General features: G+C 42.6%; 1 protein-coding gene across 4 annotated transcripts in view; it reads right to left on the reverse strand.

The window, feature by feature from the left end:
* AGL (amylo-alpha-1,6-glucosidase and 4-alpha-glucanotransferase) overlaps positions 1 to 25,473 on the reverse strand; it is a 354,506-nt gene that overhangs the window by 182,183 nt on the left and 146,850 nt on the right. For all 4 annotated transcript variants that reach the window (XM_086954603.1, XM_086954587.1, XM_086954609.1 and 1 more), the window contains exons 14-20: positions 25,014 to 25,177; positions 19,943 to 20,044; positions 14,339 to 14,494; positions 14,100 to 14,250; positions 5,693 to 5,817; positions 5,453 to 5,565; positions 871 to 1,005 (exon numbers count right to left, since the gene is read on the reverse strand). In XM_086954603.1, the coding sequence (XP_086810729.1) occupies positions 871 to 1,005; positions 5,453 to 5,565; positions 5,693 to 5,817; positions 14,100 to 14,250; positions 14,339 to 14,494; positions 19,943 to 20,044; positions 25,014 to 25,177 (946 nt within the window). The remainder of the gene's footprint in view (positions 1 to 870; positions 1,006 to 5,452; positions 5,566 to 5,692; positions 5,818 to 14,099; positions 14,251 to 14,338; positions 14,495 to 19,942; positions 20,045 to 25,013; positions 25,178 to 25,473) is intronic.

Below are 25,473 nucleotides of genomic sequence, written 5' to 3' on the forward strand. Positions count from 1 at the left end.
TGCGTGTGCATAGGATTGTGGTTTAGTCTGACTTTTTACCCTGGGGTTGAGTATTGGAGGGTTCAGGGTGATTCCCCTCCCGATAGAGCACCGCAAGTGAGCAGAGTTGTATGCTTAATAGCAAGACGTGCATTTGTGAGCGCCAGGGGGTGCCTAGTTTTAATTCACCCAAGCACAAGATTAAACTCCATCACAATCATGACGGATATCCCATTTGTCTTAGTACAAATGCATTACAACATAAAATGCATTTAAATTAAGAGGAGGTTTCTGTCACGTTTGTGACGGAGTAAATTCCCATTCCTGAATCACGAATTAAGAATGAGGAGTATCTTCCAAGCACAGAGACCCTATATCTATGTGGAAACTCCACAACAGTTGAATTTCTGTATTCACAAAAGACATTTTCCTGCAAGGAAAACTGAAAAAGAGGTCATGAAATGGATCAATGAGGTGGGTGGTGGGGTTACTGATCAATTTAAGAGCTTAGCCTAATAATCACTGGCCTCAGGATGTTAACCCACATAGTCCAATAATCAGCAGCACAGATGAACAGGGTGTATAACCCATGCAGTAAAATACAATGTCATTACACAGGCCTATAGTACATTCAAATAAACTCTAGGTCAATGAGTTGAGAGTGTTTCTTACAAAATGTCAAGCCCAAGAATGAAACACTTAGATTAGGATTGTTTACAAAATCTCCAGTGATAAGCAGAAAGGGGACATTAGTGAATCAAAACTCTAGAGTTTTAGTTCTGTGACATGCATGAAGATGTCACCGGGTGACATTGTCACGCATTCTACTGCGCATGGCAGAATGCCTCGCAATCATTCAAATGAGTTTTTTTACTTTGAAATTATACTTACGAGGCAAATGTTTTTTTCAAAATCGGCGGTGCTTTTTCATCAGAAAGACTCCCGGATGTAAAGTGCGGGGTGAACTGGATCAGGTGGCTGCGGAGGGCACCAACAGCTTCATGTGCCTTCGGGTCCAGGCTGACTCTATACATGACAAAACCTTGATTTTATTTTCTATTATGCATTTGCTTAATTTGCAGTGTAAACACCGAAAGTCTAACTATGCTTGTACCTAAAAAGAACATTATAATCTGTAACAGATCTAACTATGAAGGGCTTGACATGTTTACATGTACAATAAGCATTGGCAAAGTCAATAGGTCTAGCATTGCCTGTCATCATTTTGGTTTTGTAAATGCATAGTTTGTTTTGTCGTGGGTTTTGCAAACCACAAGTGCTGGGGAACTGTTGGCCCCTCATCAATCTTAAAAATAAATTGGCATCAACCTTTTTGGGGTCTTAAAAAGCCTACAATGCATAGCAGTTCCTGGCGCTGAATGGAAAGATTTTGAGTGTGTATGAGCGCCTTGTGAAAGGGCAGATTGTGTTCACTCACAGTGAAGTTGTCCAAAGGCTAAAGAGGGCTGACCACTTCACCTATCTTGGAAGCAGTATTGTGTGGAAGGAAATGCGAATGACACAATAATAAACCAATGGATGTAGAGGGCTGGCTGAAAGCTCCAAAAAGTAAGCATATTACTGATATAATTTCATTAAAATCAAATGGTCTTGGATAACACCAGACCTAAAAAGGAAGTGCAGCAGGCTACGTTCAAGTTTTCAATCAATATCGCTGCTATTGTTTCAATTAAAGATACATCTTTTGAGATGACTCACTGAAGAACTGAATGGAAAATCCTACTTCACAAATGCACAATATACTTACCTCGATACGTTAATTATCATAAGGAAATGTTTCAAACTAATATGGCACGTTGAACTTCTTACCTCACTGGGATGACAAGCTGGCAACTGCTTCTCTCCCTGTCAATAACAATCCTGTCAGACTTACCAAACACCCAAATGCAAGAGACGGGTCTCCAGCAGGCTCTTTGAGGTACAGTGCAACATTTTCATCAGGGTTAAAGACTAAGTCATTTCGCCGTGTCCCAGTCAGATGTCTGAGTAACAAAGCTGGTTTGGCATATTAACTGATGCACAACGTGTATTTCACAACTTAAGAAATGGGAGGAGGCGTGCATGCCATTCTTGATCCAAAAAAAGTATCTTTACATTATTTATGTGGCTGGTTTTTAATTTATTTACTCCTGTCTAGTTTTGTTCTACACCTGCTAAAAGTTATGAACTGAGCATTGGTACACTTCAGTGCATCGTTAATATCCAGAGAAGAGTTTTTCTCAGATTTACCAATCACGAGAGGGATTGGAAGTCTGACCCTTCCTCTCGAACGAAGATGAAAGTATCTGCCCTTGGTATGGGCTGAAATTCTAAGAACTAGTTTTGTGGGGCACACAATGGAGCAACAGGGAGCAGCCCGCAAAGACTGCTACGTTTAGTCCCGCAAATTACTTTCAGAATGAACAAAAACAGAGAAAAGAGTAAAATGTGTACATAATTTTTAGAGATTCATTAGAAAGCTGTCCGATTTTGAGTTTTGACCAAAGTCTATTTATGATCTATATTTAATGAATTTACAATTTTTATGCATGGCAAACTAGAATTCAAAGGTACAAAAATCCTGATCTGGCATCAAGGGCTTCAGTTCACATGAGGAGGTGCGTTATTGCACTCACAGGCTGTTGTTTTCCAGCATCTTCACTCATTGCTCTGGACAGTGACCCATGAGAGGTTAAAGATTAAGGTGTGTAAAAACACTGCTGAAAGACTCCGAGGCAACTTCTTTGACCATCTAATTTTTTACTCTTCTCTTCTGTTACAGTATGCACTCGTTTTCTAGCTGTCTAGTGTCTCATTGTCTTCTAAATCAGTTGTTGGTTATACCTACTTAAACAGAGAAATAATGCCCAGCCTACTACAGGATCACGTCCAGCCTGTAGAGATGGATGAATTGGTTAGCCACTTGTTAGTTAGTTTAGAATAATGCAGAGGTATTGTTAATGTAAATTAGAATCAACTTTCTTGGGGAACTGAATAAAATCATTTAGCGATCATTAAGCTTTCTATGAGCTCCTGGATTATTCTAATTTGCAGTAAGAATCCTTCCCTGGGCCAAAAGGCACGAGGCGCTAGAGATCCGGTGGTAATCCCCATCTGATCTCTCAGGTTGTTGGTGGCCATTGATTCAGGTGGACCGAGACACCTGAAAGCATGGCGGATTGTCAAGGAGACTGTATATCAACAGAGAATTCAAAGGGAACAACTACACCTGTAGTAAACCCAAGATTGTTTATTTGTGCGCCTATAGCTAGAACCAGTGGAGTAGAAGTTAACCAGCTGTTACTCAAGTAAATGTATAAATAGGCGTAAATTGAACACTATTTTAAATGTAAGATTTTTTCAAGGTCAAAGGATATGTTGGTCCTTTGAATATCAAGACTAAGGAGTGACTAATGGTCTTTTCGCAGGACCGTGAGCAAGTGGGATGAAGGCTCAAAACAGAACAGGCTTCTTTATTGAATTTCTATCACTTTTTGAATTTAGTACTATGCTCAGATCTGGCTTTATACTAACCAAAACTCATCCTCCATGGTGGAAAATGTAGGGAAACTACATTTACAATGTGGGATGAGCCATGCGTGCAGTTTCAACGCAAGTGGAACAACTCTTGCCTTAACCACGCACATGCCTGGTAGAGGCAGGCAGTCCGCGGTCTAGATGTGCAGATTGGCAGTGAGGGGAACAGGAAGGATCAAGAGAGGAAGGAGTGGGCGCGGCCTGACAAGTGGGGCTGGGGACGGGTTTTAGGGGCTAGATTTTAGGGCTGGGGGCCAGTATTAGGGCTCAAGGCGGAGGGACTGGGGTCAGGGTAGTTTATTGGGCAGAGGTCGGGTTTTAGAGGAAAGGGGACAGTTTTAAAGCTGGAAGTCCGTTTTAAGGATCAGGGTGGGGAGTCGGTATATATTTTAGGGTGGGGCATCGGGTTTTAGGACACAGGGCAGGGGGTCTGGGGTGTGCTCTTTACCACGCATATCCCTTTACCAATCATGCCTTTACAACAAATTCGTTTTAGAGGCAGGAGTGGTAAGATATGCGTGGTAAAGAAGTGGTCATGGTTCAGACCACGTTGTTTAGGCGTGCATGGTTAAGACATGCGTGGTGTATCATACACCCAAAAATGAAAATAGCAGATTTTGTAGGAGAATAAGTTCATGATTGCACCTGCTTAAAACAGATCTCAAAGGAATACATACTAACACAGTGCAAGACCAACAATAACATCCTAGGTAAAAGTAAATAAAGCAGATGGTGCATTACGGACATCTACAAACAAAATAGGTCTACATACTGCATTAAATCTGCATTGCCAACTTTATTAAAGTTCTAATAGACCAATGAAACTGCAGTTCTTCCTACAGGCCTTACACACTAGCAACTTTAAATGTTCCTGACACTGTGGCTAACTGGAAAACACGTGCAGTAAGAGTGGAAAGGAAAGCCAGCAATGAACTGTTTTACAGATACTTGCCACTTATAAAAAGAGATGTGTGTATATTGGAATTCCAACATCTAAAACCATATAATGTAGATACATTGTTGCAAGAATCACTTCAGATGATAAAAAACTGCAATTTGATGACTATATAATCTATTCCACAAAACCAGATGAAAAGAAGTCACCAAGCTGCTGCAATTCACACAGACTTGAAAATATTAGAAAAGAAAGTTCTGACCATAGAACACATTGGCTTATTCAACTAAAGTTGACATAATCTGAACAAATATTTTACCACCCGAATCCTGTTGCCTCCTTATTTCTCCTTAAAACACCGAAGACTCAACACCTCACTAAAAGGGACAGATTATATAAGCAAATTCCACACCTATGTAGAAGGTAAGTGTGCAAATGGCCTGTTTTAAGGTAGTTTATGAAGGATTTGTTGTACATTCACCTACAATGAAATTACAACTGCACACAGATTTATTTAGTATAATGACAAAGGGTTGCCTCCTGTGCTACAGGATACTCCTGGTTTATTCTGGCATCTATTGTACTCTGAACAAGCATATGTGGTTTTACTGAATGCAGCCTTTTCCTGGTAACTTAGAGCATGGCATGCAGACAGCTGCAAATGTCAATACTGGTGCAAGGGCTACAGCTCTCACTCTGGCGTTTACGGTACCATACACAGTAACCGCTAAGTTATATGACTTAACTGTGCCAGTTGGTTCATGTAACACTATCTATCCTACTGTAATAGTTCCCCATCACTTTTCTTCCGGGGACAGCCAAAGTGTCTTGACTTCGTTATTGATGGATGCTTAACAGATCCATAAACCATTAACCTGCCGGTCTTTTTTTGGAGTTCTGGGCAGGGATAGAAATAAATACGCATAGATCATGGATTGAGGTTCCACAGAGTTGCACTAGTAGGCGCTCAGAGAAAGGGCCTAAGGCTGCCATGCAGTCGGACTCTGCACGGAAATTTGAAGAAAATTAACAGATACGTACCTGAAGATAATGACGCTTCCAGGTGTCAAGTTTTCAAATTCTATTTCTTGGACATACTCATTAGCTCCCTTTTTCGTAACACCAGCCTGCTTTACGATCTTGCTCTCCGTAAGCTTCAACAGAAAATATTGCAAGTCACTAAAGACACATCGACGGTCACTGTGCTCTATTTTGACTCACAAGGAATGTACCAGCCAGTTTGGAGGTGGGGTCACATTAAAAAAAGAAGTGTTATCGTACCTGGATGTGCTCTCTGATTTCCACTGTATAATTTGCCATCCCATTTATGAAGTGCGCATCTTTCTTGTAAGTGTCTGCTTTTCTCTCAATGGTTCTAGCCTCCAGAACTACCTCTTCAATTTTTCCTGTTAAGAAACAACAATAAATAAGCTCAAACTGCATGACATGGAGCGTTGCTGCATTAAAACAGTCTGAAGGAAACAGAAGGTGGCAGCAAGGACGCAAAGTAAAGTTAACCATGTCTCAGACTCTATAAATAACAGAGATCTACACATTTAAACAGGTTCAAGGAAACATCTTTATCACTTTGGAGGGTACATCCTGAGCTAAATGCTTACCCCAAAGCATCTTCGAACGCCACAAAGTGGTTGGTTGCTTAATGTGCATACTGCAGACACAATCTATAGAAAAGTTTGGCCATAAAATGTGGAAGAATAACTAATACAAGCGAGAGAAGGGTGCTTTATCAGGGAGAAAAAATATATAAACAGTAAATATGTACAAATGAACAAAACAGAGACACTCGAAAGACAATTTCACTAACTCTTCTCAGTAATCTCATACTGAAGTTGTTTGGAAGTGAGAGGATGAGCCCTACTGACAGGTGATAGATCGCCTTTTCAAAGGTAACCCATCAATAGTGTACTTAATTGATCTTTAATACTATATTTGCCTTGAATCATTTCAACACGTTAAAGACTCAATGTATTTTAATTTAAGAACAATTGTAGGAAAGTAGCTCTTTTTGACATGGTTACCCACACTTTTTGCCTGGTAACTGATGTGAATTCGACTGGAAGTGCACTGGGTTCCTGCTAACTGAGCCACCAGTGCCAGCGCTCTTTCCCAAAAGTGTTCGATTGCTTTCCTAATTGGCAAAACCTTTAGAACTCTCTGTAAGTCCCTAGTAACTTGTACCCCTGGTACCTAGGGCCTGAGGTACTAAAGAGGGTCACTAAGGGTGCCAGCATAATTTGTGCCACCCTAAGGGGCCACTTATAAAGCACATGCAAGGCTGCCTTGCAGGCTGCATATCTTGGTGCAGACAAAAGTGAAAACACTACATGTCCCACAAGCCTGTGTTCCTAGACCCGTAACACTGCATGTAATATTTATAGGTCACTCCTACAGCAGGCCTGGGAGCCTTAAGGCAGGGTGCTGAACATTACATATCAGGGCATACTTGCATGAGCAGCTATGTCCCTGTGCTGTTCGGTCCTTTTACTGCCAGTACAAGTGACCAGGAAATCCATTTTAAAACATGTGCTGGACATTGGTGAAAACGACTTCTCCAGTTACTTGATGGCTTCACTGAAGATAGGGGTGTTTGGTATCAAACATCTCTTAATAATAAACCCACACTGATTCCAGTGATGGATTTACCAATACATGCACCCAGAGGGCACCTTAGAGGTGCCCCCTGAAAACCTACCAGCCTCTGGTGTGCTCCCTGACTGGTTTCTGCCAACCTGCCACCAGAGACAAAGTTCTGACCTCCTGGGAAGTAGGCCTCTGCTCTCAGGAGACCCAGAACAAAAGCCTGCCAGGAAGGTGGTGTAGCACCCCCTCCCACAGGATGACATGCTAATTCACCTTCCTGGGACATCAAGCTTCAAGGCGCTGCCATCTTTGAAATGCAAATCTGGCTACCCCACACAGGAGAGGAAGCCAACCCCCTTGTCCAGAGCCCCCTTTGGCACCTGGACAGGTGGGAACAATTAGTTAGTCAGGTAGGCATGCCACCCTCAGGCTACGACCACCACTAAGGTGGGCTAAACTGAGGTGGACACGGTTTGTCAGAAGTATCCATCTTTGTGATGGCATACAGAAAGTGTATTAATTGATTATCTCCGTGCACACCAGTCTTATATATAAGATTTTATTCATGTATAGAATGTATTCACATATCATATCGCATTCAGGCACACTAGGGATATTGTTTACAATTGATAGTATACTGTATTAAACTTTATTATTCCCATTGACCGGCAACACGGGATACCACGCGATCGGAGCATTATCAATCAGAACGCGCCTTTCAGCTTTAAGAGTAATACAGCTGTAAATCTACATCAAGTGAGCGCGATCTTTTTATTAATTTATATATTTGTTCCCAAATAGCCCACTAAGTGTTCTAACACAAATACGAAATGCACAATAGTATTTATACATATCAACCCTGTATTTGCAATGAGTTACAGGGCTTCGACACACCCTGTACGTCACCAGAACACGTGACACGTAATACTATCTAAAAGAAGCACTGCGATTGGCTTCTTGTTGAACCAGCCGACACTGATCCCGGAAATCCATAACGCGTTTCAAAAAGTAAGCTTTCCCCGCGTGGGTCTTAACTTACATAGCGTTTTAAGTTAGCATTTTGTATTTCATTGGCACAACCATCTAGTTGTCCACATGGAGTCTTCTCCATATATTAAAAAATGTTGATTCCGAGCGCAATATAATGTTTCTTGTCGCGATAACATTACAAATAGTTAGACTCCGACACAAGCACTAGATGCTCGCATGGAGTTATCTTTATATTGTAATTTAGTATTTACTAGGCTTAATACAGCGATTTTCACCGAGATCACTTTGTGAACATACAAATTTGCCCTTCAGCTCGTTTCTCTTTACATGGTTGCCTTGCACATTTTCATTCTTGAAATATACGATTAGTCAATCTGATAAACACTCTGGGCATGCACTTTCTCCAGCAGTTATTGTACTGTCTTGCATCAAATGACTAAATTGATGACGTATGGAAAACATAAGGAATGTATTGTTTAGAATTAGAACCCTAGTTGGCAATTAGAAGCAACATATTGTTTTGATGTTATGTTCTGAATACTAAGGTATGTTTCTTTCACAGACCCCTGATGAAGAGTTAGTTTGATAACCCGAAATGCATTGGGCATAATGAAACGCAATTTATGAGTTCATGATTATAATGAACTTCTGAAAATCTTTGAACTTGATGAACACTAAGTGTTTGAATAAAAAAAGAATGTTATCAACATCAAATGTTTGATTGGAATCAATGAATATATTTTGTCAAGAAAGTTTAAGAAACAATCTTGTTTCATGTTAAAGGAGCGCGCCCTTTGTGATAACATTATCACACCACTCACTACGGCCTACAGAAAGTGGTCATATTGGGGGCATAGTGACCCCAGGGATCAGTAGCCCATTTTCTAATAACCCACCCTCCTCTAACTCTCCTAAATTCAGTATTTAGGAGAGCCCCTGGCACCAGAGAATCAGATCCTGATGACCCGAAGAAAGAAGATGGACGAGAAGGTTGCACAGTAAGAACAGAAGCCCCAGCAACTGACTTGGCACCAACCTGACCTGCCTGCTGACTTTGCCTATTTAACTAAAAGTCAACTTGTCCTGCAGCTGCTGAGTCCCCCAAAGCCAGAGAGACCTGCCAGCCTTTGCCTGGAAACCAAGACCCCCCAAGGGGCAGCGGAACTGTCCCCTACATCCTGCAGACAGCAAATGAAAGACAAAGAGGACTCCGGCAAAGACAAAACTCAATGCCGTCAAGCACCCCTCCACCTGAGGCCACACAGCCCATGTCGAATTGGGTCGCCTTCCTCAAGCGCTCATGGTACTGAGTCCACTGTGTAGTGACACCTGGAGAACTCCCCAATGTCGCTTGCGGCCTCTGTTGGCAGGCCCCCTCAACCGCAAGTGTTGCTGGGTGGAGAAACCCAACACTTCAAAGACCGTCTGCAACCAGACACCCTGCGCCAACCAGAAAATTACCATAGGTGTACCCACGTCCCCCAACATTGCATAAACCGAAGTCACTCAGTTTCAATGGAGTGGTCACACAGTCCCCTCCTGCAGCCTCTTTCTACCGTGACCGTTTTCCATTGGGTAACATTGGGCACCCAACGTTGTTTTGCACCTCTGCACCCTGCCCCTCTAGTGCTGCTGGTGGTGTTCTGCTGGAGCTGCCTTGGACTTTGAACCACTCACCTTAACTCCTGAAGAAGGGTCCTTAAAGTCGCTGGCAAGAACCGATAAAGTGCTTATGATTTTCCTCCCATAGGTTAACACTGGAGAACTCAGAAATTGCAGTGTCGACTTTTCAAACTGAAAATTATTTCTATTTAAAAACGTACTTACCTGAGTGATTTTCTTATTGACCATTGTGTGTATTTTCAGATGTCTTGCACTGCTTTGTGTGAAGCCTATGTTATGTGCTAAATATCTGTCTAAGCATTCTTCTACATGTTTACGATACTCTTGGCTCTGGAGTTGCATGGCAACAGGCACCTACAGAACACCAGGTACAGGTGTCCATCTGAAGTCCAGCGCCACTGGAGAGCGATCAGAGAGGCCATTGCTACATCCCTCACCTAATGCAAATGATTACTGGAGACCAGGAATAGTCCAGACGGGAGTAAAAGCCTTGTGCTTCTGAGTAAAATCTATATTTACCTGGGGAGGGGTTATGGGCCCATCATAAGTCTACAAGGCCCAGTACAGAGATAAAGGATAAAAGGGGTGTCTGGCCAGATGGGCGCCAACTGTCTACTGCCAGGCCAACAACTCCATTATAATCCCCCCTCATCACCACAAGCCACTCAGGTAGCTCACTCCACAGCCCACCAATATTTCGAGAAAGCAGCGTCCAAGAGGGGGCAGGGCACAGACACTCAGACAATGTGATAAGTTCTCCGAAGTGTCCCTGTAACTGTTGCGTATCTCCCATAGTTATAAACCCATGTCTTGAGATGTCGGAAGGGAGCTATCTGTTTAATCAGGATCCCTGTGTCGCTAGAACCCAGCGTGAACACCAGTGGTAGACTTGTGTGAATGCTCATCTAGCTAAGCAAGGGGCTTTATTACTTAGGAGGCGGGATTCTCGTAGCAGTACGACATCCGCCCCATCCTCTTGGCCTGCTTCAGAACCGCCTCCCTCTTTACCTTATCTAATAGGCTATAAAAATTACACAACACTAATCGGATCAAATCCGAGGAACGAGTCTGCGGCTGGGGACCCATGTTTAAATCCTGAAGCAATGTCTACCTATTGGGTATATGAGGGAGAAAAACAAAAGAAACATGTAAACATAGCAATAGTAGCAACCTTACTCAATAGTGTTCCCTTGTATCTATGCAATATTCACCACAAAAACAGCAAATACCTAACACCCCCACTCCAACACACACTATGAAAACCTGAAGTACCTGTCATGGGAGGGAACGTCGACAGACCTCAACTGGGGCTTGGTCTTGGCTCATCCCAATGGAACCCCGTACCCATCAAGAAAATATACCTAGAAGGGCATACGTTCCTGGAAACCGTGGTGTGTGACCACCCATTGCATCAAACACCAAGGGGATCAAGTATAACATCATCTAAAATGAATTCCACCCAGCGTCACAGGAGATTCTGCACCATGTGTCTGAGGGGAAGGGGAGCCCCCCCAGCCGCCAGCACGTCATCCGCCATCCTGGAGCTCCACCATGTTGACCAGGATCGGTGGCAATCAGCAGCCGGTGCCTTTTTGGACTTATTCTACCTGTCACGCAGCAAAGAGTCAGACTCTATGCATGGAGGTGTGTGAGGTTTAATCAAGATTTGTTCATCTGCCCACTGAAATACCCCATCCAGTGAGTCGAAAAAAAGTGTCTGATAATGATATAACGCCTTGAGTTTTGCGGGATACAGAAGCGTGTATCTGATATTTAGTTCTCGAAGATACTGTTTTGCAGCTTGAAAGGATTGAAGCTGTTGACGTACCAGCCTGGTATAGTCTGGCAATATCATGATAGCATGTGGCTGATACATGATCTTATCCTGGGATCAGGCATGTTTTAGTATGGTGGCTCTTTCTAAGTAATTCAGAAATTTTGCAAACACTGGGCGGGCATGTCCCTGGAGGGGCCAGGGCACACCAGAGCCCTAGGGCCCGTTTGACCACAAAACATTGGAAGAGGGCACCCGCTGGCAGCAGGTCATGCAGCCATTGGTCCAAGAAACCCTCCATCAAGGCAACCTTGCAGCTTTCCGGGAATCTAACAAGGTGCATGCTATTGAGGGAAGCCCTTCCTTCTGAATCTTCGACGTGCACAGCAAAATCCCTGGTCACAGAGGTAAGCCTGGATATGGTGCCTGGTAGGAAGTCTTCCACCCTGAAGACCCGGACCTCCGCCTCTGTAATCCTTTCTACTCTACTGCAAATGTCTTGTCGTGGTAGTGTCACATTCGAGCCAACAGCACCTATTTTGGCATGCAAGACGTCACATGATTGGGTTATGGCTGCTAACAGAACTGCATTATCTGGGACCACTCCAGTCTGGGTATCTGGTGCCATAAGGCAATGAGCCACCAGCCTGTGTGTATTTGTCAAATGTATCTTGTTTGCCTGCTGGTGATCCCTTGTCTTTCGCCATGTTGTACGTGTGCTCCTGGGCACTATCTCAGTCTCTAAGCAAGTCTGGTTCACCCTCGACCTGCCTGACCCCCACTGCAGCTCCAGAGGCAGCACGAGCAGTCAGATTCAGGGCCAGCTGAAGCCACCGGTCCCCCCAGTCACTGTGTTTGGGGACGATCCCCAGGTGGGGCCACAGGCCCACCATTAACGAGGGAGATACACCTCGTCACAAACTGCACCGAATCCTGATCCGGCTGTTTCCATAACTATTGTGTTCATCCTCAGTGTTCCCCCCTAGTGGGTGAGTTTATGTACGCACTCATTACAATGCCGTACCGGGCACTTCCTCAAATTTCCACCTCAACTGCAGCCATGATTTGAGAGTCGAGTCCAGGGCACCAGTGTCTCCAAGGGAGCTGGGGCTTCTCTTACTGGATCAGGGCCAGCAGAGTGGCAGAGGGCCTTTATTACATCAGGCAGCAAGCCCCCGCCGCCAGTGAAGGATGAGGTCCAGCAGGGTTCAGTGCCCACTTGCAAAGCACCAACACTACCACATGCAGGGGCCTATTACGTGCCCCGCGATCCCACGTAGAGATTGATGTTGCCTCTCCAGGGCCCTTGTACAATGCACACCCCTAAGTCAGAGTCCGAGTGTTTTTACCAGGAGCATGAGGTATGAGGCGGTGCCACCCTGCCCAACAGAGATCCTGAGGCAGCTCCTGGGGGCCAGCCGGCTCCTAGGGCAATCACCAGCCCCCTCCTGTAGCTAGGCCCGGCGCAACCATCCCTGGATCGCCTCTCAGTTCGTATGCCTTCACAACCTTGGATCATTCTGGCTGCAATTCCCTAAGGTCTCTGCCGTGCCTCCACGTGCAAACATGAACTTAAGGACCTTGCATTAATAACAGCAGAATGTGCTTCTGCTTTGGCTTGAAAACACATCATCTGTTAACCTACCATATAATCTGTTCCATATGACTATACGTGGTTTACGGTCTTAAGTGTGCTACATCTTTGCAAGCTGTTTAAGGATCTAGAACATAATATATAAAAACAATCTAATTAAAATAAATAATTTCACCACAAAACAAACTGAAAGGCAGAGCAGATAGGTTTGTGGTTGTTTCTCCATTCACAAACAAGAAAGACATGCAGTGAGAAGCTCCCTCCTTTGCAATGGTACAGGTCTATCAAGCTTGCCCAACTAGTGATACTGAAGGGCTCACAATCCTATTAGAATCCACAGTAAATAAAACAACAATTTCTTTGTGGCTGTGATAAGCTAGCCTCGCTGAAACAAATAAGGAAATGTATAGCTCGATGATCACTACCAAATACTAGCTTGCAGAAAGCAGTAGGTGGGTGTACCACGATTGGTACTTCAGTGTTATTAAGTATCAAGTATGATTACGTTCAGCAATAAAGAAGTACCTCACATACATCTCTTAATCTCTTCCTCCTGGCAAGTTGATGGTCAAATGATGTATCACTACAAAGCCTATCCTCAAATTTGCCGCGCAAATTATCTCAAATGTGTGTATTCTATGGGAACACAGTATTGCGCATTCCCACTGAAAAGGGTTACTGAAGGAGTAGTTATGTTTTTGCGGCGAGGAATAGCAAAGAACAATTATGGCATTCTCCTACATTCAAAGTTGAAATATTGAATACAATAAACATAACTTATGTCAATGAATATCATTGTGAAGAATACAATGACAATACATGGTGATAGACAGTCAGCCAAAGCTCTGCATTAAATATGTGCATATTTTGATAACTTTTCTCAGACTAGAAATTGAACTTTGATTCTGTTGATATTGGTCAGTAAAAGCTTATCCACGGTAGTTTAATGACAAGAACATGCTACAAGTAAAAGCATAAATGACAGTGTATTTGTGAATGCATGGAACACAAAATTAAATAGTTTGGCATGAAGCCCTATTATAGTAGGGCAAAATAGTTAATTTTCACATATTTTATTTAAGTTATACATTGTCAGTTGGCAATACCTGGGATACACATCTGAGGCACTTCCTTGCTGTAGCATGAAGTTTTTGGATCGCGGAATGCAGTCCTCGACACAGCTACAACAGACTGATGTGTGTGTGGACAGTGTCTTGTCACTGCTACTATATCTTCATCCACCTGGTCCACATAGACCTTTAGAAATTAAGCAGAACCCATTTTAAGTAGGGAAATCATACTATTCTGAGGGCAGGGGTATATTACAGTTCATTTCAGTATGTACCTGGATAAAGCCTCGCCCGCCCAGTTCTTGGTGCAATTGGTTAATAGCCTTTTTGCCGGCAATAATTCCACTTTGTAGATTAACTTCACCAGGAGTTGATGCTGTGGCCTTTGGGTTCCACTTAGTATAAAACCGCTCTTCAGAAACCACAGAAATCTGATTAAAAAGGAAAACCATGGTTTAAGAACTCTGAAAAAGTTGTTGCTAAATATAAAATGAACTGGACATTCTTTACATGTGTTTTGTATTGTATCACAACATGTGTTTATCTGGCATGAACTACACAAGAATTGCCATTTTATACCCCATGGACAAGCCACAATTTAAGAAGAACCAATCAGGGACCTTTTTCCTGCGATCAGCAAGATGGACAAAACTGGATCAAGGCCTAATCAATGATACTGGGACCAGAAAAGATGCTGGTGACAACAGATCACTTAGCCTGAAATCAATGATGAGGCAATCCATTGGGCTACTTAAAGGGAAGGTTAATGACTGATTAGCAATGGCATAAAGGATATTGAAAAAACGTTTAATTTTCCGTCCTACTGAGGTAGAACGTGCAAAAGCTGACAAGACGAAAATGATTACAAGCTGGCAAACAGCCAATTACTTTTGAAAGAGTGGAGCACGGGATCCAGAGCAGATGGAAGAACAAATGTCAAATCTGAAACATCCACTGATATTTTACATGGAGTGATGCACTGCTATTGCTTATGATCAGCTTAATCGACAGCGTGGCCACTAGCGATACTGGCGATTTCAGTACAATTGCGAAGATAAGACAGGTAAACTTGTTCTACAATCTCCCACCACGAGATCTCTTGGACATTAAAGCACTGAAAGACAAAATAAATCTGTCTGAAACTTAATCAGATAGTGAGCATTTGAAGGGGGGCTACTAGGAACAATCCTAGTTCATCGCCTACGAATTCCCACTTGGCTAATTTTTTTCTGTTGGGGGACTAGCTGTGCTTCTCCTCCCAACCCTCTCTTTCACCTACATCCCTCCCATCAACAGAAAATAGTGATTCGGACTGGTAGATATGGCTAAGGACAGGCTGAGGATAGTAAAAGCTAGCCTTAGTCTCTTCCATAACCCCCTTCACCAGCTTCATGGATGAAGCTGGGAAGGGCTAAAGAATCCCTTCCAGGTCCATCCAATTTGAGTGTGATGTCACACATGTAGTAATGAGGAAGCCCTGAAGTGAGAACTGTGTCTCTTAATTAGGGAGCTTGCTAGTGCCGAATAAGAACCAGTCGCCGGCAAACGGCTTCCACTCACCCCTAGGCCAAGAAGGAGTTTGTTCCCCATCCGGGGACAAGAAAATACAAAAAGGCTGCTAGGGGAGGCCCTGGTAGCCCTTGACATACATCGATGTCTTAAAGTCATTTCAGAAACACCCTTTCATGTTGTGCATATATCTGAATAGGGCTGCCAAGAGGTTAACAGAATATTGGGTTTGGGCCTTTCAGTTCTAAATGCAAATATATCTTTTTCATCTGGATATCAGTGGGTCTGGAAGTATTTTTCACCACTGTAGCCATCTTTGATCTATGGGGTCCCACATTTCTAATAATTATGCTAGACCAATTTAATCAGCAGCAGGAAAGGTTGCGTGACTCAAATTGTTGGGGTCTGGAGAGTTTCAGGCCCTGAGGGGGCATACCCGTCCTTTCACAAAAGGCTTCAGGCTCTGTAAAAAAACACAACCCCTGAGGACTAAGTAATACAGATTTGTCACTACATGTAGATCAGAGATACCTTCCAGTCTCGATATTTAGCAAAATCCCTGGCTGTCACGTATTCCCTGGTGTGCCGTTACTTGCAAGGGATTTGGCAATCCATGCCTCTAAAGGCAAGGTATTTGTGTTTCAGGAAGACTAATCAGATTTTTCCTCTTATTTTTGGAAAAGGAGGCCGAAGAAGAAGTAAGTGTTTGACATCTGTGGCTTGGATATTACGGTCAGGTATTTTTACGCAGAAGGTTTAGCTTTTTCATCAGCTGTATGGCCAAAATGATTACTAAATCGGCTTCCTATCAGACGCTTCTCTCATGACCTAAGCTGGGCAAGGATGGAGACTAAAAGAATTATGGGGAAAGAAGTTGACAATATTTAACAAAGAGGGGAGGTAGAGTATCAAGTAGGATTCCTACTCCACGGGCACTGATACATAAACAAGGAGAATCCTACCACTAATTGGAAAGAGAAGTGAAGAAAGAAGGGGGGAACACTCAGTGTTGTGTAAAATACCCCTCACACACCAACAGGCCCCTTGGTGTCATGCTTCATCATCGGGGTCTTCGCACCCCGCTAAAGGGATGCGGCACGCTGCGACCTACGACTACGCGGGAGCGTTGACAATTCAAACTATGTGTGGTGTGTGTTGAGTGTAAGTGAAAGGAATAGGATGTGAGTGGGAAGTGTAGTGAAAAAATTAAAAAGGACCTGGCCAGTGGGTAAAAGGAAAAACTTTATTCTGTACCTCTGGCTGGTGCTGTTAAAAAAAGTGCTAGATGGCGAGGTTTTGTGTCTTAGTAAGGGACAGAACCTCTGGTGTGCGTCGACATGTTTCGGTACATGCGTACCTTCTTCAGGACGGGGCACAACTCCCAACCCTACTCACGTTTCTCTACAGAACAGGATTTTTGTTCTAACTTTCCTAAAAAGTGATTACATTCACTAGAGACAAATACAATGTGCCTACAGCGGATTTTTTGGAACATGTAGTTACATGTCCTGCAAAAAAGAAAAAAACATTAGGTTTGGTTACCATGTAGGTTGGCTCAGACAGGTGCAGTCACCTGGAGCCCCAAACGGTTGATTTAACCTGTAAAGGGAAAAGCAGACATACAGAACACATAACACACAAACTCACACACACTCTTATGACAGACTTAGGATTTAGTGTTTTTAAACATACTTATTGTATGAGCTGATTAAAGCATCATGAGCAATTCCTGAACATCAGGGTAGGTAGGTAGGTGGATCCACAATCTATAGAAATAGAAGAGTGGGATCAATGTTGTTGTTTCTACTCACTTGTTGGACTCTGTAATGTACCCACAGAGCTTAAACTCTGTTTTAGTGAATACTCACGAAATCCGCCTTAGTCGGCCTCTTTCCTCCACCCTGTGCTGCTCCGTCGTAAATGATGTACGGGTGAGTTTGGTGGTATTTAAAGGTGGATGAAGTGAGTTCTCATTGGTTAATTAGTGGAAAGGCTAATGACCATACAAGGGTGATGACCTTGTTGACGCCCCTTCCATGCGTGTGGTTTTGTCACATGTACCATGCACACCACCGTCATTTGTTAATTACCGGATTTAACCTGTCCATATATGGACTTTCCGCTTGTTAGCCACTCACACTCTGTTATTTTCGCTCGCGCTGGGGGAGCGCCCGTGTGATGCAGCCGCCGTTCTCTCTCCTTCGCGCATGCGCGCTGCCCGGTCTCCAGTTTTCCATTGCGCATGCGTGCTGCCGGGACTTCGGGGTTTCAGTGCGCAAGCGCATTGTTCTAGTGTGATTCGCGCATGGTCATCACCCTTGTATGGTCATTAGCCTTTAGCAGCACAGGGTGGAGGAAAGAGGCCGACTAAGGCGGATTTCGTGAGTATTCACTAAAACAGAGTTTAAGCTCTGTGGGTACATTACAGAGTCCAACAAGTGAGTAGAAACAACAACATTGATCCCACTCTTCTATTTCTATAGATTGTGGATCCACCTACCTACCTACCCTGATGTTCAGGAATTGCTCATGATGCTTTAATCAGCTCATACAATAAGTATGTTTAAAAACACTAAATCCTAAGTCTGTCATAAGAGTGTGTGTGAGTTTGTGTGTTATGTGTTCTGTATGTCTGCTTTTCCCTTTACAGGTTAAATCAACCGTTTGGGGCTCCAGGTGACTGCACCTGTCTGAGCCAACCTACATGGTAACCAAACCTAATGTTTTTTTCTTTTTTGCAGGACATGTAACTACATGTTCCAAAAAATCCGCTGTAGGCACATTGTATTTGTCTCTAGTGAATGTAATCACTTTTTAGGAAAGTTAGAACAAAAATCCTGTTCTGTAGAGAAACGTGAGTAGGGTTGGGAGTTGTGCCCCGTCCTGAAGAAGGTACGCATGTACCGAAACATGTCGACGCACACCAGAGGTTCTGTCCCTTACTAAGACACAAACCTCGCCATCTAGCACTTTTTTTAACAGCACCAGCCAGAGGTACAGAATAAAGTTTTTCCTTTTACCCACTGGCCAGGTCCTTTTTAATTTTTTCACTACACTTCCCACTCACATCCTATTCCTTTCACTTACACTCAACACACACCACACATAGTTTGAATTGTCAACGCTCCCGCGTAGTCGTAGGTCGCAGCGTGCCGCATCCCTTTAGCGGGGTGCGAAGACCCCGATGATGAAGCATGACACCAAGGGGCCTGTTGGTGTGTGAGGGGTATTTTACACAACACTGAGTGTTCCCCCCTTCTTTCTTCACTTCTCTTTCCAATTAGTGGTAGGATTCTCCTTGTTTATGAAAGAAGTTGACAGTCTGCTCAATTATTTATTTGTGAATAAAAAAATATATAAGGCTTAGGTGGACCTTAGAACAGGGACTGACATGTTAGCCTTTGTGGCTCACTCAGAGAGGATGCATTGTATTTGAGAAAATGTATTTTAAAGTAATCCATCCAATAGCCTTGGTAGCACACTGAAAGCAAAAAAAACAAGTATAAAATGAGCCTTTGTGTCCTACAATAAAATACAGATGTTACGCACTAAAGGCATGGAGGTTTGCATTATCCTCTTGCTAACTCCCATCAAATACATTAGAGGTAAACTATATTTTTGATAAGGCAATGTTGTCATTTTGCTATCTGTAGTATTGCATGGTTAAATGTGGTTAGGCATTTCTTACAGTGATCAGACATATGTGCTTCCCCCTCCCCATGAAGGTCTGTTTGCTTCCTTTTAGCTCTAGAACAGCAATTGGGTACGACGGCAGAGGCTGGCAAAAAGGCATCTTTGCTTCTGTTAAATCTTGGGAGGATGCAGGTGCTTGTTAGAAGATACAGTGTACCCAAAGAAAGAGGAGGAAGACTAGCTGGAGGAAAGAGGCATGAAGCCTGAGACTGCACTAGGACTCGATTAGCAGGAACAGATCAGTTTATGGGCCACACCTTCCAATGGCTTACAATGATTTGTAGTTATTTTGCTGGTTTTGAAAACAGTTTACTTTGTTACCAAGAGCATAGTAAAAGAAAGCAATCAATACCTCTTGCCTACGCTCGGTTAACGGAAACTAGACTTTTTTTTTATATGTTGCTACATCAAAGACTTGTTCAAAATTAGCATGCACACAAAGTGGGTAAACACTTCCCTAAAAGAACACAGTATGTTGTTATTTCCAGTCAATGGGATACATTGTTAAAATGTGTATAATATAGTTTACAGCAGACTCGCTGGACATTAGCTATCTTTCTTAATAGATTATTTAGCAACGTATGCATTATTGCTAGGGGTCGGTGCACATCATTTATTTATCTACACACTGAATTTAAAACTACCAACAGATGCACACTTTTAAACAGTGAACTGACCTGATGTGGTACCATTTCATCATAGCCTCGGCTGCTTCCTGTAGCACAGCATGCCATAGAAACAATTGCTGAACTTGGAAGAGAATCATATGCAGAGCGATGCTAATGAGAAAAAAGGCAAGACAGATATTAACCTTTTGTAAGATTTTCTAAGTTGAAACATTTAAACCACTGTCCTCTTCTAATTTAAAATTCATGTTTGGCTGAATACTCTTTTTTTTGTTCTCATTCGCCACAAACCTCGCTTCACACTCAAGCTGTCGATACCTTTACTCAGTAATCTGGGAAAGGTAGGCAATTGAAAATGGAAGCCTCGGGGAAGGCCCGCCTACAGGTATATGGACAGACTTGGATGTTACTAACACCAGGTGAGGTAACTCTTCTACTGAGCTCATAAGAGCCTGGAGACAATCGTCATAATACTTCCAGAAAAACTGGGAGTAACCGATTTAGTCCAAAGAGTGCCACCACAACATAATCATAGGACCCTTTACAAACCCCCCCCACCACCACCACCAAATTCAGTTAATTGATTGGTTCTGGGCCTTTTTTAACAAGTCCCAAAATACGGTCTTCTTTCCGCTGTCAGATCTGGCTAAGTCAATCTTAGAAATTTCAAGCAATGAGGTCAGCCAATCAGGATAGATGGGAGGAGTAGATTCTGTCCAGGCCTGAATACTCTTGTGATAAAAGAATATATTTAGGCCACAGGGAGTTATAGACACACCATCTACCTGCAGACTGTGTGTGTGTGTGTATACTTTACATATTAAATTGACATGTGCAGCTCTCAATAGGCCATTAAGATCATCCATTGCAATTCACTCTACAATCTGCTAACCTATAGACCTACTTTCTAATTAATTTGCTCATGAACACACTCGTATACCTCCTCTCACACCTATCGACTCACTATTTAGCTACATGGCTAAGTTTCACTGAAGCATCTAATTTACTCATTCACAGGCAGCTCACTTGACCATCCACTCACACACCGGCTCATCTGTGCACCTATTTTACATGCCATCTAAAAATCAACTGCCTACTCCTTGTCTCTTAAAGTCATTCCTCCACTCCTACATAAACACACTCACCCAATGAGGTGCTGTATCACCCATTCAGTCACAAGCACGTCCAGTCACCCACTCTGCTCAGCATCAACACACAAATCTATTCACATTCATTGCTTTTATAGTTTTCAACTCTCTCAGAATATGGTCCTTGAAACGTGAGTCTCCTGCCTGACACCATGCTGTAGTGCGTGCCATAGAAAAAGAGAAAACTGCTAAAACCTTAAGAGCTGTGGAGGTATGGGGCCAGAAGAGGAGTCGTTTAAGGCTGCATGACTGGTCTTTACTGCTAACATTCATGGATGTAATTATGGGTATCACAACCTTAATATTACGTTTTTGCACTCCCAACGCTGAAGAAGAAATCTGCCAATATCTCCTTCACTTTGTAGAGCCAGGAATCAGGGTCTTCGGGGATGGGTTAATATTGTGGACCAGCACTATCTAATTTAACTTTAAAAGTGCATGAGTGAGTCCAGGTCCTAGAGCAGACAGTAGCTACCGGTCAAATTTGATGATGAACGTTCGTGTACCATAGACTTCTACTGCACTCACATTAGATGGTCAAGATTTCCTTTGGCATATTTGACTTTCAAACGTTGGACAGTGAAAAAACTGAGATTTACTTTGGGGGAGACTAGAAGGTTTGGAACTCACCTTCAATATGGCACAGCAAACTATGTCAGAGCTTGATCATTATTACAAGATAAGGAGCTGATGTAGAGAAGTGGTAACAAGATATCTGCCTAAGACAGATAGCTGTTCTGGCCAACACTTTTTTGGCGATATTCTTGATGAGGAGGATTTTTAATGATAGATCTTTGTCAACATTGCCATCAGGAACACCAATTTGGTGGTTCTGATGCCAATAGAAAACTCAAATGGTCTATCCGTTTAAGGAAGATCCATCAAGCACGATTTTCAAAGGTGTGTCTTATCAATAAAATCATGATGTTGTTCAGTAATCAAAATATCTCCCAAGTGCCTGTGCAAAATATCCCAACACCTCAGGTTTATTTTACCCATGACAACATCAGGAGAGTGCTCCACTTGATTGCAAAATCAACTAAGAAGCAGATCCCAGCAGTCCTACTGGGGCTTGACGCCAAGAAAGCGTTTGATCAAGTAGACTGGACCTTTATGTTTCACACCTTGAGAAGGTTCGGTTTCTGCAAAGCCTTTAGTGCAATGGACAGAGCTAACTATGTGAAACCCAAATCTAGGGTAACAATCAATGGAGTATAATCTAAGATCTTTAAAGTGAGTAGAGGTACTAAACGGGGAGGCTCCTTTCACCGCTACTCTTTTCCTTGAGTATAGAACCCCTAGTGGTGAAAATAAGATCCACACCGGAGATCAAAGGCATATTATTGGCAAGATAGAACACAAAATATCCCTATTTGTTGAGTATATCTTACTCACGCACCCTAATGACTCCACTGAGTTCTATAGCAGCCCAACAGACATAACTTGAGGCCTTTGAAACACTTGCAGGCTTACGTATCAACCTCACAAAATCTTATCTGCTGAACCTAACCATACCCAAAGCAAAAAAAGGGGAGACTAATTGAGGAAACACCATTTCAGGAAGCGAAGAAGGAGACCACTTATCTAGGAATACAAATCACACCTAGCCTATCAGCGCTATTCCAGGCAAACTTTCCCCCCCCCCCTCACTCCAACAACAACTAAGATCAGATCTCAAAATTTGGTCACCAATGTTTCTCTCCTGGTTGGGGAGATTATATACACTCAAAATGTTGGTGCTGCCGAAGTTCCTATACCTGTTCCAATCGCTTCCTATAGAGGTCTAAAGAGAATTTTTCTTGACCCTTCGTCTTCGATTCCTTTCGAAGAAGGGGAGTGTGAGCCTACCGCATAGACTAATAAGATGACAAATGAGGGAGGGGGGACTGGCATTGCCTGACTTTCAGATCTAGTACCAGGCAGCTCAGCTGAGGGTTATTGCCAAGTGGTCCTTGCGGTAATCAGACAAACATTGGTTACATATGGACAAGGCAATAGTAGGAAGAGTTACTTGAGCTGTCCTATGGAAACTCAAAGAACACCGCCCACCAACGCATACTTAAGCACCCCCACGCAGACTACTCTGAAAACCTGGGATTGAGTAAACAGGATGGTTGGGAGGACATCCTTTCACTTCCTACACACTCCAATTCACTACAACCCAGCCTTCCCACTGGGAGTGGAGCCTGGTACATTCGATGCCTGAAGGGAGGGAGGTTGTCTCACCCTGGCAGATCTGTTCCACAACAGGAACATTCTGACTTTCGAAAACTGTAAAAGGAATTTTAACTTGCTTGCTACATGCTTTTACATAATCTACGGCAGAAACATTGTGCGTTGACACCAGAAGTTCAAAAAGCAGCAACGAGGAGCCTAATTCCCATTGAGCAATTTGTAAAGAAAGCTAGATCTTCTAGGGGCACCGTCAAGTTTTTATACAACCTCCTCCTCACTTCACAACACTCTTCACAGCCGAGACATGTAGCCTTTTGGGAAAATGCCCCTGGGGACGGCTGTACCAGAAGGGAACTGGAGGAGACTGTGAAACGACATCGCTAAATGTAATCGCTCCTTAGGTATGAGGGAGGCTCATTATAAGTTGCTATATGACTGATATCTTTACCCAACAAAGCTGATGAAAATCTTTCTAGGGACATCAGATCTCTGCTGTTGAGGATGTGGTATGTTGGGAGACTATCGTCATATATGGTGAGACTGCCCAACCATTTGGATATTCTGGGCAAAATTTATACACAGATTAAATAGATTCTGGCTACACCATTCCAGATAAACCAGGATGTATTGTACTGGAGCTTCGAGATGAGTCACTGAAATATAAAAGTAAGAGTGATAAGGCCATAATGTGGTTTTGCCTGGGAGCAGCCAAGTTAGTGATTGCTGCTGCGTGAAAAAAGACAGAGGTCTCCTCCCCCACACAATGGCAGGTGCGTTGATGGCAGGCTCTGACTATGGAAAGGATGGCAAAAATATTTAGGATTGACTTACATTTTTTTTAATTAGCATGGGGTCCTTTGGTGTCGTTCCACTCTAGAGGCCTTCCGCTCACAGCCTACTCCCCGACCACAAGAGAATTACACTTCCAATTTTAGAGTAACAAACGCTCCGATTCAGAAGGGTTCCTTCAAAATGTCCATATTGGAAGTCCAAAGTTCCTCTATGATAAACAGCAAGGATAAGACACTACAGCATCGGCTAGGCGTTTCTGAGTAGAGTACTTTTATTTTATTTAGTTATCACTCTTTTCTCTATTTTTTCTTTAGTTTTCTTTCTTTTTTCTTCGAATCTAGTTAGCGTTCACTGTATGGTGAGGGGGAAAAGCGTTTATACCAATGACACCAAGAAGTTCAAGCATAACTGTTGGAAAGGAACAAAGTCCTGTTCCGAAATATTACAACCTTCCTTACTCTATGCAGAACTGTAATTTTCACTGGCAGTTTGTTGTATTTCGAAAAGAGGACATACAGCATTGGACATGTCCAATGGTATGGTCTCATTCTGTTAAAAACTAAATAAAATGAATTTTGACAAAAAAAGATATTTCCAAGGAAAAGTACCCACATCACTCAATTATGCAATTGGCAATTCAATGTAAGCAGGCAGATTATAATAACTGAATGATAATAATATCAAATAGTTTAAAACAAAAATATTGCCTCTTATTTCTCAGCCTTTATGGTCTACACTATATTTATTTCCTGAAAAAAATATGAATTATGAAAGTATATTGCGAGACAATCATGAAGAACTTTAGATGAAGGGTCAGGGTCTACAACTGTGGATCATACTTTTTCAAGTTCCCTTTAATAACAGGTGTTCTGCTACTTTGTTCAAGATATTTTGTATCACTTTTGATTAGCTAGTCAACTACACACTGAGGCAATTTACATGCAAGGGCTCCCCAGAGGAAAAAATGTATGACTGGAAATATTATAGCCAAATTCATTAGGTCTTACCAAAATTGGACTTTCATTGTCATGCGTCACATCCATAAACAGAGCATGTGCAATGCCGGGAACTAAAGGCCTGAGACACGGCTGAACGAAAGATCCAACTGGTTCTCCTCCATAGCGATAAACCAATCGTCCCTCTTCATGGCTGTTGTAGGCGCTCATCGCCTCTGTGGAGCATGACACACAGAGTAAGAAAGAATATTCACCAATAACAATTGCATATTTTCGCAAAATATACATTCACCCAAGCATAAACAGCAAAATAATGTAAACACATTAAAACCAATCATACCACCAAATCACATTATATTAAAACTGCCACTACAAATACGATAGTGTAAAAATACAATTTAAAGGTGTAGTTGTACTAAATACCTGATCACCAAATTCTCTTTGGATCAAGATAAAGCAAGTACAAATAAAGTTCTTTAAAAAAATACTAATACTTATTTTTCAACATTTG

The sequence above is a fragment of the Lissotriton vulgaris genome, chromosome 1_1 (genome assembly GCF_964263255.1).
Source record: "Lissotriton vulgaris chromosome 1_1, aLisVul1.2, whole genome shotgun sequence".
Lineage (NCBI taxonomy): Eukaryota > Metazoa > Chordata > Amphibia > Caudata > Salamandridae > Lissotriton > Lissotriton vulgaris.